Consider the following 13,840-nt stretch of genomic DNA (forward strand, 5'->3'; position numbering starts at 1 on the left):
GAAACTGAGATTGACCCTGGTTTTAGTATAACACATGCGAATCTTACCCATGGCTGTGTCATATGAGTTGGGGAAGCTCTTGTCAACCCTCTGCCGCATGAACACCCAGGTGTTATTGACGAACGTGCACTCAATTATTTTATTATCATACTGTTTCAGATCCTTTGTTATCTGTAGCAAAAAAAAAAAAAGAATAATAGGCATCAAAGCACTAGTATAATCTTGAGAAAGAAATTACACAGTTGCATCATTCAAACCAAAAGACATTCTTGTAAACATGTACAAACCTCATTGTTGAAGAGTTACTATTTTATTGTATTTTCTTGTCATTTTATTTATAGTGAAAGTAGAAAGATGAATAAAACAGATCAATTTATCAGCCAAGCTTTTGAGAAGACAAAGGAGTTAATCCCATCTTGTGTCTATTACAAAGTTTTCTGCATTGTTTATCTGGTTTTCAAAACTCTTAGTGAATTTTGAGTTAAAGGCACAATTTGTAATATTTTTGGATTAAAATATCCCAAAACCACTGGAACAATGTTATACATTTTGCTGACTTTTGTTCTTACATTATCCCTAATGTTTCAAAGAATGTTTAAATCCAGAGAAATAAGCAATTTAAGGACCCTGTCCGTGCGTCGCCTATCAATGACATCATACCCTCAATTTCCAGTTTTATTTGGAAGAAACCATGGAAACACCAAAGATGCTTTAATATATTAAGTGTTTTATTAGACAAGTGAGCAACTGTTTGGATACATTCATTGACAGAAAACTAATGTTATATAGCTCAACACAGTAAGTCTTATTGTTTAAATCTCGTTTTCTTGATTTACCATGAGTACAATGTTTTACCATGCCTAATATCGATGTAGCTAACTGCAGTGTGCAACAAGTGACTCATAGTAGCCACCGCGCGAACGGACAGACTAGCATTATAACAACTTTCAACACACAAATGTATCTAATATAATAAAACAGCGCTGTTGTTACCCCCACATATACGCATGACCGGAAGAAGCGGAAGCGGTCGTGTTTTGCGCTGGTCTCTCATTAGCAATCACTCCAGCGGCCTCGTTCCGTTCCAACGGCTTTCAGCCACACTCTGCTTCATACTACAGTAATGTTAATAAATCTTTAATACATTAGCTTATCCATGAATATGATTTCTACCCAAGCCCCGTTGGATTCTTTTCAAACAAATGTAGATGTGAAGACAACACCTCCCATGATTTCGCAAAATGAATGCATCATGAAGTTACGATTTTGTTTTGAAGCGACCTCTAGTGGCGAAAAATTACATATTGTGCCTTTAAAGGATTAGTTCACTTTCAAATGAAAATTAGCCCAAGCTTTACTCACCCTCAAGCCATCCTAGGTGTATATGACTTTCTTCTTTCTGATAAATACTCCGAGACATTTGAATAAATATCCTGACGCTTATAATGGCAGTGAATGGGGCCCACGAGTATGAGCTGAAGAAAGTGCTTCCATCCACTTCCATTCATCATAAACGTGTACTCCACACGGCTCCGGGGGGTTAATAAAGTCCTTCTGAAGGGAAGTGATGTGTTTGTTTTTTTTAAAAAAAAAAATCCATATTTAACAAGTTATGAAGTAAAATATCTAGCTTCCGCCAGACCGCCTTCCGTATTCAACGAACGCAGAAGGTGTAAAACTCTTGCCGTTCAAAAAGCTTACGCTACGTCCTACGCCTTCCCTATTCAACTTACGGAAAAAGTGTAACTGACTCGACGCCAGTTTACACTTTCTTCGTAACTTGAATTTTTTTTTTTTTTTTTTTACACAAACACATCACTTCGCTTCAGAAGGCCTTTATTAACCCCCCGGAGCCGTGTGGAGTACGTTTATGATGGATGGAAGCACTTTCTTCAGCTCATACTCATGGGTCCTGTTCATTGCCATTATAAAGCTTGGATGCGTCAAGATATTTATTAAAATATCTCCAAGAGTGATTATCAGAAAGAAGAAAGTCATATACACCTAGGATGGCTTGAGGGTGAGTTAACCTTGGGCTAATTTTCATTTGAAAGTGAACCAATCCTTTAATGTTGTGTAAAATAAGTGCTTCATTTGTCATCATTAAATTGTATTATTATATTTTAAAAAAAGTTTATTTGTTGACCACTACAGGAAATGATGCAGGAAGAGAGGGACACAAATGAAGGCTGGATACAAACCTTAACAAACCTACAAATGCTAAATGTGCCTGCAGCTTATGTGCTAACCACAACCAAATTGTTGATACTTTTTGTAAGTTGTAAAGTAACTGCCGAAGCGTAATGTGTAATTACAGCCACAACACAGATGTCACAATACATGACAGTTTCACAAAGGCCTTAAGACAACAGGAGCGTGTTTGGCCCAAGTAAGCGAGAGAAAGAATATCTCAAAGATAAAGAGAATAGATCCTCACTAAACCATGGCAGGTTGGTGTGTGGGGGAGGAAGTGAGCTGGCAGTAAAGCCGCCCCCTTCTGGGCCTATTGGCATGATGGGATGAGTAAATATCCTCACCATCCAACAGTGAAGGGCATCTGTGAGCACAGAGGGGAAGCTGAACATTTCAGGACTGACATGCACACACAACAATATTCCAAGGATTAATTAACCTTTGGTGGTATGGTACCTTTTCTCGCAAAAACACAAGCATCCACACCAGAGTGTCTATACACGTACTGCCTTGCCGTAGCTGAGAGAACGCAAAAATGGACCACTTAACAGACTCCGGCAGATTAGAATAGAGCCAAATATAATAGAGGCGTCAGGCCAGAGATTCAGTGATCACGCTTTTCACACCGCACACAACTACATACGCACAACCGTGGCAGAGATCCAGGGATGTTGTTCGGCTTTCGTCTGGCACGGAACATGATGCTCCTGTTAGTTTTGGATCGGACCATCACGACACCCCGGTCACACACTCGAAGTCCTGGCAGCCATTTACAAACACCACACGGTGCCTAAAGCAGCCAAATCCACTCCATTACAGCTAAAGCCTGCCAAACACCTTCTTGGTTTGTAATGATAATATGGTAGTTAACAATAAAAAAGTAAATCAATTTAATGAAAGTAACAGTCAGGGGCATAACAGCCCCTCCAACCACATTTTTTTCAAATCATCATTACATTTTAAGAGTGCAAACAAAACACTAGCGGCAAATACTATGACTATTGCCTATTCACCAACTCAGGTGTGACTATCACATAATTAATATTCATGAGTCAAGCATTTTGAGATGGTTCATATACCCCTTTTTAACAAAACCAATAACTGCAACAAGATTAAATTCAGACGTGCTCTGTCTTGAGGATATTGAATAATTTGGGATGCTCTACGTCAGACTTGACTAATGAACAAAAGTCTATGTATAACAAGAAGTGGCTATTTTCTTGAAACTCAGTGCCACAATTTGGATAAGGAGTCTTTTGTGCACATTTTTCTTGCATGATTATGTAGCCGTTTCAGTGGCGTGGCCAGAAATCCCCAAGAGAGGGGACCTTGGTGAAATAGAGTGGACCTCTATTCCGTGCCCACTGTCAAACTTCAATATTGAGTGCAATTTGAATATAATTAATATTTCTTTAGCATTTATAAACAATATTTGCTTGTATTTTACAACATAATGTACAGCTGCACAATTAATTGTACAACAAAAATGGCACAAATAAGTTCACTTTAATAGGTGATTTACTTTAAAGGTGCTCTATAAGTGATCCTGGGTGGATGTAACTTCCTGTTGACGTTCGAAGTGTTGTCAAACAAAACAGAGGCTAGCTAGACCCTCCCTCCTCCTCCTCCTCCTCCCCTCCGTGCTTCCTGAAACAGTCATGAACGCGCATTTAAAATCATTCTTGTCGGTTATTGGCTGGAGCATGTTTATTATGATTCGTGGTCCAGGCTGCACCAGTTTGTTTTTATTGCCGTTTTCGGAGCTTGTGGCGACTACAGAGACCGTGTTTTTTTACAGTGCGTTCAGGGGACAGGCAGCTAGCGGATAGTGAGGAGATGATTGCTGTATGTGACAAAAAATGTTTTGGCCTAAAAACGCGTGACATCACTTAGAGCACCTTTAATAGGTGATAGTGATATCTGCAGTGCTGGAGTTAGGACTGTTCTGTCATGTGGTGTTGGCTGCAGCTCTGTCCTTAAAAATTGATTATTGAATGTCAGTCATAGTGTGTATTTAATGTTAAGAATGAAACATGCTAACTTAGTTACCTTGGTCTATTTTGTTCATCATCACTCGTTTTGCAGAGTCTCTTTACCAAGAGCTCACAAGGATAAATATTTCATGAATGTAAAACAGAATATAGAACTGATGAACCCACAAATTTCCCCACTGAGATGTCAATTTATTGTATCTTTATTGTTACTGTGAGAGAAATAATCAAAAAAAAAAAGCAAAACCACAAAATGTGGAACAATTATACGTTTGGATCAGTGGACAATGTAGCCAGCAACAAATAATAGAAATAGTGGTCACGTTTACACATGTGAAATAAAAATACACTTTTTCAATCATATAAAATTACATGCATGTTCATTATGAGCTATGTGTCAGGGTTCTGCCCTGGCAGCCTTGTCTGTGTTGTCTTTGTTTCATGTCTCTATGTTTGTGTTGTGCGTCAGCACATGGCTTTGTCTTTGTTTAAGTCCAGTCATGAATACTGTTATAGTCCCAGAGCAGCTAGAGTCTGCTCCAGCCCCAGAGGGCATTTCAGAGTCCAATCCAGTCATCACTAAGTCTATCAAGTCTGCTCTAGTTATCCCTAAGCCAGCTCCAGTCAGCCCAGAGTCTTCAGAAGGCATTCCAGTCAGCTCAGAAGTGTCTGTATGTTTGTCCAATGTCTGTGGCTGAAGCCCTGGAGGGCGTATCAGCAGCCCCTGAGTGCCCCAGTCCCTGAAGTCCTGGAGGATGTTTCTAACTCTGTATCTCAGACTGTTCCCAAAAGATTCATCCACCCTGTCAATGCAGTCATGGGCCCTGAGTTCATCCCCAAGTCCATCCCCAATAAAGAATTTATCCCGAAGACTGTTTCTGACACCAAGGCCATTTTCAAGCCACAACCATTAGTGCAAGCCCATGTTCCCAGGAAGACCACCAAGTCTGTTCCTATCCCTCCCATCCCGCCCTCAGCATTGCCTGGACATTATCTGTTTCCTAAGTCAGCGTCTCCCTGGTCAGCCCCAAACTATTCCCCTGGATTCTTTCCTTCCCTCCCAGTCCCGCCCCCTGTGTTTCCTGGATGTCCCGGAACTTCAAGTTTTGTTCTCCGCCCACTCTCCCAGTTAGTACCTCCTCGGAGATACTGGAGGCGTCCATTGGAGGGGAGGTACTGTCAGGGTTCTGCCCTGGCTTGTCTGTGTTGTCTTTGTTTCATGTCTCTATGTTGGTGTTGTGCGTCAGCACATGGCTTTGTCTTTGTTTGTGTTTGCCATATGCTCCTCTTATCCTGCCTCCTTGTTTGCTGTTACCACACTCCCTTGTTTAGTCATTGTCTAGTCCTCATTTGCTTGAATGTTCTCACCTGTTCCTCATGTGCTTTCCTCCCTTCCCCTCATGTTGTTGCTGGTTCGTTGCATGTGTTTTCTTGTGTGTGTGCCTTGTGTTTTGCCAAAGCCTAGAATTTATTCTCTTGATAATTTTTTGCTTCAGTCAAGTTTCAGGTTTTTGTTGCATTTTTACCTAGCTTTGCTTTTTGGGTTCTCTCTAGTTTTTGCTTTTGTTTCTCTAGTTCTAGTTCCTATTTTTTTCTCTCTAGTTTCCTGCTCAGTTGCAGTCTAGTTTTTATTTATTATTTTGTTTTTGGCCTAGTTATTTTTTTGTAGAATTTCTTTTACTTTTCTCTTGTTTACTAGTTTAGGTTACTTTTTAAATTTCTATTTCTTTTATTTCTTCTTCTATTGCAGTTATAGAGTTTGTGTTTTTCCTAGTCATAGTTTTTCCCGGTTTTCATTTTGTTCTTGTTTCTGTTTATCTCTTGTTGTCTTGAGTCTTGTCTTGTCTCGTGTTGGTTTCTGTCCTGCATTGCATCCTGTGTTCCACCCTGGTCGTTGACTCTCTTGGTCTGGCAGCTGGACTGCTGCCCCTGTTACATCAAGTGTCGAGCCTCTGGTTCCCTGAGACTCAGCCTGGTCTCCATCATTGTCTTGTTGTCTGGAGCTGTCGCATTCCGGACCAGCCTGTTCTGTTAGTTATCGTGTGCCCTGCCCTTTTGTTTGGACTGGGTTCCTGCCTCACCTATCTTGTGCTGTGACTTTGTTGTCAATGAATTAGACCCCTAACCTATTCTGCATCTGGGTCCTCCCTTCACAGTTCCTGACACTATGATTATTTTACAAATTTATTTAATTCCCAGACCATTAGTATATTCTTGAAGTTTGATTGATTGATTGAACCTTATGTGGCCTCTTCTCTGGGTCATTTGTATTCCTACACTCCACTGCAGCACTATGCCAGTAACTGCTTTCATGTCCTAGTCTATAAAACAGCTTGTCTGGCTGTGGAAATTTCACCACACAACATGATAAATAAACAGAATAATTTAATAAATGTTAAATGAAGGTAGAGACACAGTAAGCAGCACATCATAATTGGTTTAGAGCAAAGGAAACAAATACCAGTTATGAATGAACAAATACTAGTTACCATAGTTACCCATTAATTTACTATTAAGTGTGCATTTTAGAGACAGGAAAAAATAGCCTAAATGTTGTTTAATGGGTTTCTTGCCAAGTGAACAACAACAACAACATCTTCAACAACAACAAACAATTTCCAAAAAAGAAACTAGACTTGGACTCAAGACAAACACTTGAGATTTGTGAGCACAGACAGCAACTCCCCACGGCATGTTCATCCGACAAAATAGTGCTCTTCATGTGAAGTGTATGGGAGAGCCATTGATACAACAGAGATAGCATTAGTATGTTGCTAACTCTAAACTATAAAAACATGCAAAAATGGGGTGAAATAATCCTCAAGATTTCTGCACTAAATGAATGCATATATAATCAGAGTTTCTCTCACTTCATCTTCCATCTCTTTTATTTATTTATTTTTTAATTCAAGGACAAAACACTCTTAATAGTTAATACATAGAATCAATGTAAAATGTGTCCGATTTAGCTAGGATGGCTCATTTTCATCTGTAGTCTCTAAGCAGTTTTATGTAAAAAGTTAAAATATTAGATTATGTAAATATACAATTATTACACTAAAATCCCTCTGAATGTTCACAATTTTGATTTGACAACAGCCAATTTTTTCATTTCTAGAGAAACCACAATGACTTATAAGATATTTTAGTTCTGTCATGGGTGAATTCCAAAAATTGGTTCCTCTGAAAGTAAAATATAACTGACTAAAAGTACTTCTTAGCCCCTTGTTTTAGCTATTGTGTAACCTTCCTGTCATTCTTTCAACCCTTTAAGCCCTGAAGGCATTTTTAAAGTTGTTTTTTTCTGAGTGATATACACAAAAGTAAAGACTCCAAAACTCTAGTAAGGAGAGTGAAAAGGTAGGTATCATTTGATAGAAACGTTATAAAATTTTAGAGAAAAAATTGATTACATTTGGACATTCTCATGCAGCATTGGAACCAAGGTAGCCTTTTTGTTTAGCCCTTGACACCCCCTAATGGCCCTTTTTAAAATCGTTAATCCAAGAGGAATATCACTTGATCAACGCAAGGGATTGTGTTGATTATGGACTCATTTCAATCGTGAGCATCCACTGTAAGTAATGATGTGCCATTTTCTATGATGATCTATGCATGTTTCATTGACGTTATAAGCGAAAACGCCATGTGAAAGCTACATCTGATTTTAGTTAACATAACTTTGTGAGGAATATCTTGTGATCGACGAATTAGATTATGTTGATTTTGGACTCATTTTATTTGTGCCATTTTCCACAATAAGAGCATGTTTCATAAAGTTACAAGCGAGAACATGACATAAACGCAGCATCCGTATATTATTTACATATGGGTCTAGCGGAGCTTCACGTACAAAAACTTGTTCAAGTTTAATCGAAGCCCAAAACAATTATGCTTGTTGTATTCTACTCCGTGTGACCATTCAAATGACATATGACACGACTATCTGAGCTGTATGTTTTTGACACATTGCAGTACATAGTACAAAAAAGTAAATTATGAAAACTTTTTTTATTTATCAGCAAATAACTCTTAGGAGTTAATCAAATTGAAATCAAATGACACATTTTGTGTTGATCAAGGCAGTAATTTTGAAAAATAGGATTATTAATAGTTTTGTAGCTAGGTCCCGCGGCCTGTACACAGAAAGTTTAGAAGGACTATTCAGCACTCGTTAAGAGTTTATCTAAATGGTGAAAAAAACCTGAGTTTCTAGGCTTTAAAAAGATATCTATTTTGTGTTATTCCTGTCAGTGTTTGCTTAGTAATTTGATTATGATTTTTTTTTTCGCCACTTCAGGCTTATTGAATATGAGTTGAGCAAAAATCTTAAAAACCAACACTAAATCAGCAATGAAGTATTCACCCAAAAAAGAAAATTTTAAAAATCATTTACCTGTATGTCATTCCAATCCTTGTCATTCCAGGTCTTTTCAATTAAAATTAAAAGGTTTCTGTCCTTCCATTTGAAAGTCTAGGTAACCAAAACTTGGAAGATCCAAAAAGGTCATCAAGGCATCATGAAAATGAATCTGTATGAATTAAGTGGTTTAATCCAAGTCTTGTGATGCACGAGAACAATCCATGTTTACCAAATGTGATGAACTCTATGTATATGTTGATCATTATTTAGATGTGAATAAAAGCCTAAATTAAATCTGTTCATCATGTAAAATGATCTTATCTCTTCACAAGGCTTGGATTAAACCACTCAATTCATATGGATTCATTTTACGACACCTTTATATAACTTTTTGGGATCTTCTAAGTTTTGGTTAACTGGATTTTCAATGGAGGGACAGAAATCTCTCAGGTTTAATTGAAAATAGTTTAATTTGTGTTTCGAATATTAACCAAAGTCTTATGGGTTTGAAATTTTCATTTTTGGGTGAACTAAGAATAGGCTAACATGTTTGTGTACAAGATGACATACAGTACAATATGATCCATCTTCCATTTAAAGTAAATTTACTGAGCTTGTTGAAGTGCCAGCACCATAAAGGATATGTGAGATGTAAAGGATGTGATGTATGGTCAAAAAAGGTAACCTGTTTTAATTTAGAGGCCTACTTTTCAAAACAGCCTTTACGTAAATAGTCCGCCTATGACTTTAAACTGTTGTCTCGGTAGACCGATCACTGTTTCAGTACAGGGCTTGTGTGTGACACAATGTTCACCTGTCTGACTCAATTAATTAAAAGCACATCATATAAAGAGCACTTGAAAATGACATGACTATCTTTAGCAGCGCCCATACTTCAGACATAGGGACTGCTGACAGAAGGAATTATCAAAGAAGCAAACCAATGTTTCTCTCACCTTCATTTGTGCAAAGGGCCTGTCATAGCTCCCCACGTACAAGAGACCCACCGTCTGCGGGATCAGTCTGGAGAAAGAACCAAAATAAAGATCTAAATTAAATTTCACATCCGGACAAGCAAGCATTGTGATATTCCCCAAGACAGCGGAACTCAGGGAAATAATACCAGCTCTGCTTTGGAGGATGTCCTCTGATACTGCCATGTAATTATCTGGGCTTCATAATAAGTGCCTGTACGACTTTCACAGTCAGGATGAGGTTTGAATGTTTGGAAGGGAGTGTTTTTTAAGGACAAGAATCAAGGATTTTAAAATCAACACCGAAAAAGATTTTTAATGGGATGTGGTAAATATAGCACTGGCCTGATTGAGTCACTGAAATTAATGCACTGAATCCCAGCACATAAATATAATTATATTAGGGCTGTCAATAGATACATTTTTTTCAATCAACTTTTGTGCGATTAATCACATACTTATCATGAAATTAAGCATACATTATCTATCTTGTTTAACGCATATATTTTGCCATTATTTGCTATATCCAGCAAAGTAAACTATCAGATTGAAGGGTTGATTCTCACAAAACTGTATTTTCTGCAAAAATTTTTCAAAGCAATTACATGACAGATAAAAACATTATCCTGAATGTGTGTGGAAACAATGTACTGAATGTACTGAAATAAGTCCATGCATAAATACAATGTGCGATCAAGTGTGTCGAGAGCACACATACACTGTTTGTTTGTGCATCAATGTAACGGACTCACGTACGACTCCTGTATGTCACTGCAATCATCTTTACCTTGATTTCAATCCACATCCATTAAAACTTTACTAGCGAGAAGCTGGTTTGCTTTATCCAGCCTAGAAACAGATGTTTTGACATTCCGTTCAGTGCTTCAGTCTGTATTTCACACGGAGCAATGCATGAGGGCTCACGCTCTTCAGAAACAGTGTTTTAAAGCTAAACAGACACTGAAATGAATAATTCACAGAAAACTGGCTGTGAGTCATTTTTCTCTTTGATGTAATAAACCTGGACTTCTAAGATAATGTAACTGCATGATGTAAATTATGTTAATGACACAATTTCACATGCTTCAGGAAACACGCCGCAGTAAGAGCCGGAGGTGAAAACTCTTTGAATTTGAAGATCAGGGTAAATTGTAGTAACTCTGTCTTCTGGGAAGTATCTTCTGTAGCTTCTGAAGGGTAGTACTAAATCAAAAAAATATGACCTTTGAAGAAAATGAGAAAAATTTACACATATTCACCCAGTTCAAAAGTTTTCACCCCCCGGCTCTTTTCTGAAGAACGTTTGGAAGTTTAACTGCTCAGGAGAAACAAGGGACTCATTATTTTGTCTTGTGGACTACATGTAAACATCTTTTATGTAAAATATCTTATTTAGGACTGTACTAAATAAAAAATAACACACATTTTGTATGATCCCTCTTATTTTGTTAAAATAATTAATATTCAGATTCTGCAAGGTGTACATAAACTTTTGACCACAACTGTATTGGTGCTTACTTTGCTTGGTAAGATTTTAAATGATTTTGAAATAAGTCTCTCCTCACCAAGGCTGCATTTAATTGATCAAAAATGCAATAAAAACTGTAATATTGTGAAATAATATTCAATTTAAAATAACTGTTTTCTATGTGAATATATTTTAAAATGTAATTTATTCCATGTGATCAAAGCATCATTTCAGCATCACAGAGGTGTAAAGTATTTGAGTAAATGTAATTAGTTACTGTACTTAAGTATCTTTTTTGGCTACTTTGTAGTTGTACTGAGTAGCAAATATATTGGCAACTTTTACTCTGTACTTGACTACATTTTTGAACAAGTAAATGTACTTTTTACTCCACTACATTTGTGATGAGTAATGCAATTAAACACTACATTTTTCTTGGCAGCTAACTTTTTCTGCAGCAGTTTGTTTCTGATATAAAGAAGCGATTTTGCCATCCAAGGGCATTGAAGGTACTATATCTTGAGCGTTTTGCCTTTACTCACCCAACAAGGCTACTTTACGTGAATTTAAGTGCATTAGCAGGTAGTTGCTGATCGTAGGTGTTTGATTTAATATATGAGGAAATGACTGAAGCTGGTGATAAGGTTCAAACCAGCACGTACAGTAAACTTTGACTATTTAATTCTACTTAACATTGTTTTATTTATACGCTATATTGACAAGACCTTTTTGAAGGATATTGGTTTACTTATGAACTTTTTGTGCACTTGAGCTTTACTCAGAATTCAAAGTTTGTAGACATTTAAATGGTTGTTGTGTCGACCTTGATTTATTGCAATATTGAGGTGTTCGGTTTTATTTTTATTTTAGAAAATAAACCTGATTTCTCATTTTACAAATCAATTGTTTCTTATTTCCACCGGCATGTCTCCAGCATGTTGAGGACTAGTGCATCTCTGAGCCTACATTCAGCATGAGTAAAATACTCTAAGACTTTTACTCGAGTCGTATTGGAATTGGTTACTTGTAACGTGCAGTGGAGTCATTTTCGACGTACGGTATCTGTACTTTTACTCAAGTATGGTTTTCATGTACTCTTTACACCTCTGCAGCATCATTACTCCAGTCTTCAATGTCACATGATCCTTCAGAAATCATTCTAATATGCCGATTTGCTGCTCAAAAAACATTTCTGATTATTATCATCAATGATAAAAACATTCGTGCTGCTTAATATTTTGTGGAAAGCATTATACATTTTTTTTTTCATGATTATTTGTTGAATATACAGTTGAAAGAACAGCATTGATTTAAATATTGGTGAGAATATCAACATTTAGCTTTGTATATTAACAAACACACAGATCAATTCATTAAACAGCTGATTTTGCCTCCCTGACCCATATTTGGATGAAAAAAAACAAAAACAAAAAACAATGAATTCAAATTATTGATAAAAAAACAAACAAACAATATAAGCCACTTTTAATCTATGTATATCACAGAGAGTCACATATGTAATATCTTTGAATTATCTTCATCTGGGGGCTTTTCTTAGTAAATACTGATCTGCCTATTATAATGAATTCCATTAAAACTTTGGATTGAAATGGATTAAAAGCCATAATAAACATCAGCTGGACTTTGGATGCTCCAAATGATCACATCACACCTGACATCTCATCTGAAAGCTGACAACCTAATGCAAATGATTCATCTGAAATGAATAAAGGAGGACTGGAAATGGATTCAGAATGAGAATCAGTGATCATTGCACATGTTTCCTTTGTCTTTCATTTTCCAACAAACAGACTGGAGGATACTGTAGCCCTCTGCTCTCATCACCGGCAGTCTATAATGGTCCCAGCTGTTCACATGTACACGCCCACTAAAATGTGTTACCATCCAAAATAGTAGTGAATCACCGGGGAGGAGACCGGATCCAAACCCTGACACTGAGGGCAAAAGAACAGCCTGCCAGTCAAGCTAATGGTGCTGTATATTTGGAAGTTCTGTTTTCAGCCTCTGTTACTGTGAGCTTGTTTTATCCCTTTGAAATGCATAACACTTCACAGCCTTTTGTCAAATAATGAAACCAATGTAGTTGTTTACATGGCCGTTTGGGATCAACTTCAGTGTGAACCAGACCTCAACATCAACCGACTGACTGTCCATAAAAGCTCCGGGCTCATCTGAGCTGCCGTTGTGCTTGACGTTCTCGGTCTCTTTAGCAGCAGGCTGCTTTTTCAGCAGGTGTACTTCACACTATTGTGTCATTACTGTTTCCATAAATGGTATAGGAATGTGTGAACTGCTGAAAGGTGAATTTCTCTCTTCCTTTTATAATTAAGACCATCAAGCTCAACCATCTGTTGACTGCTCAAAAAATTCATTTAGGAGTATCTGGTCTTCTTTATTTACTCGATGATAATGTTTCAGAGGAAATTCCATGAAATGTATTCATGAAACACCGACATAAACAGACTGGATGAACTGGATGGCTACATGTCAACCGCAATCTGTGAAACTGCTGGATCACAAATGTAAAGCTCCGTTCACACTGACAGTGATTAAATGGTTACCAAGGTATCCAACCGTCTCAGTCAGCAGATCACTCTCTGCAATATCATTGGTCGTCGCTGTAGTGTGTCACTGCTCATTTGCATAAGGGTCAAGGACAAATAAGAGCGTCCTCGATAAAGGAAAAAACCTGTTCAAAACATGTACCAGGTTCTCATGAATGTACTCTCTGTGTTCAAGTTGGGTTCATTTGGTTTCATTCAAATACATAAATATATAAATAACAGTTTAAATTTCAATGACACAAAAATTTCAATTTTTTTCACGTTCA

General features: G+C 37.4%; 1 protein-coding gene across 2 annotated transcripts in view; it reads right to left on the minus strand.

Annotated features, from left to right (window-relative positions):
- Positions 1–13,840, minus strand: part of rngtt (RNA guanylyltransferase and 5'-phosphatase) — a 167,166-nt gene that overhangs the window by 2,593 nt on the left and 150,733 nt on the right. For both annotated transcript variants that reach the window (XM_048206213.1, XM_048206214.1), the window contains exons 14-15: positions 9,504–9,570; positions 48–171 (exon numbers count right to left, since the gene is read on the minus strand). In XM_048206213.1, the coding sequence (XP_048062170.1) occupies positions 48–171; positions 9,504–9,570 (191 nt within the window). The remainder of the gene's footprint in view (positions 1–47; positions 172–9,503; positions 9,571–13,840) is intronic.

This window comes from Megalobrama amblycephala, linkage group LG11 (genome assembly GCF_018812025.1).
Source record: "Megalobrama amblycephala isolate DHTTF-2021 linkage group LG11, ASM1881202v1, whole genome shotgun sequence".
In the NCBI taxonomy this organism is placed as follows: Eukaryota; Metazoa; Chordata; class Actinopteri; order Cypriniformes; family Xenocyprididae; genus Megalobrama; species Megalobrama amblycephala.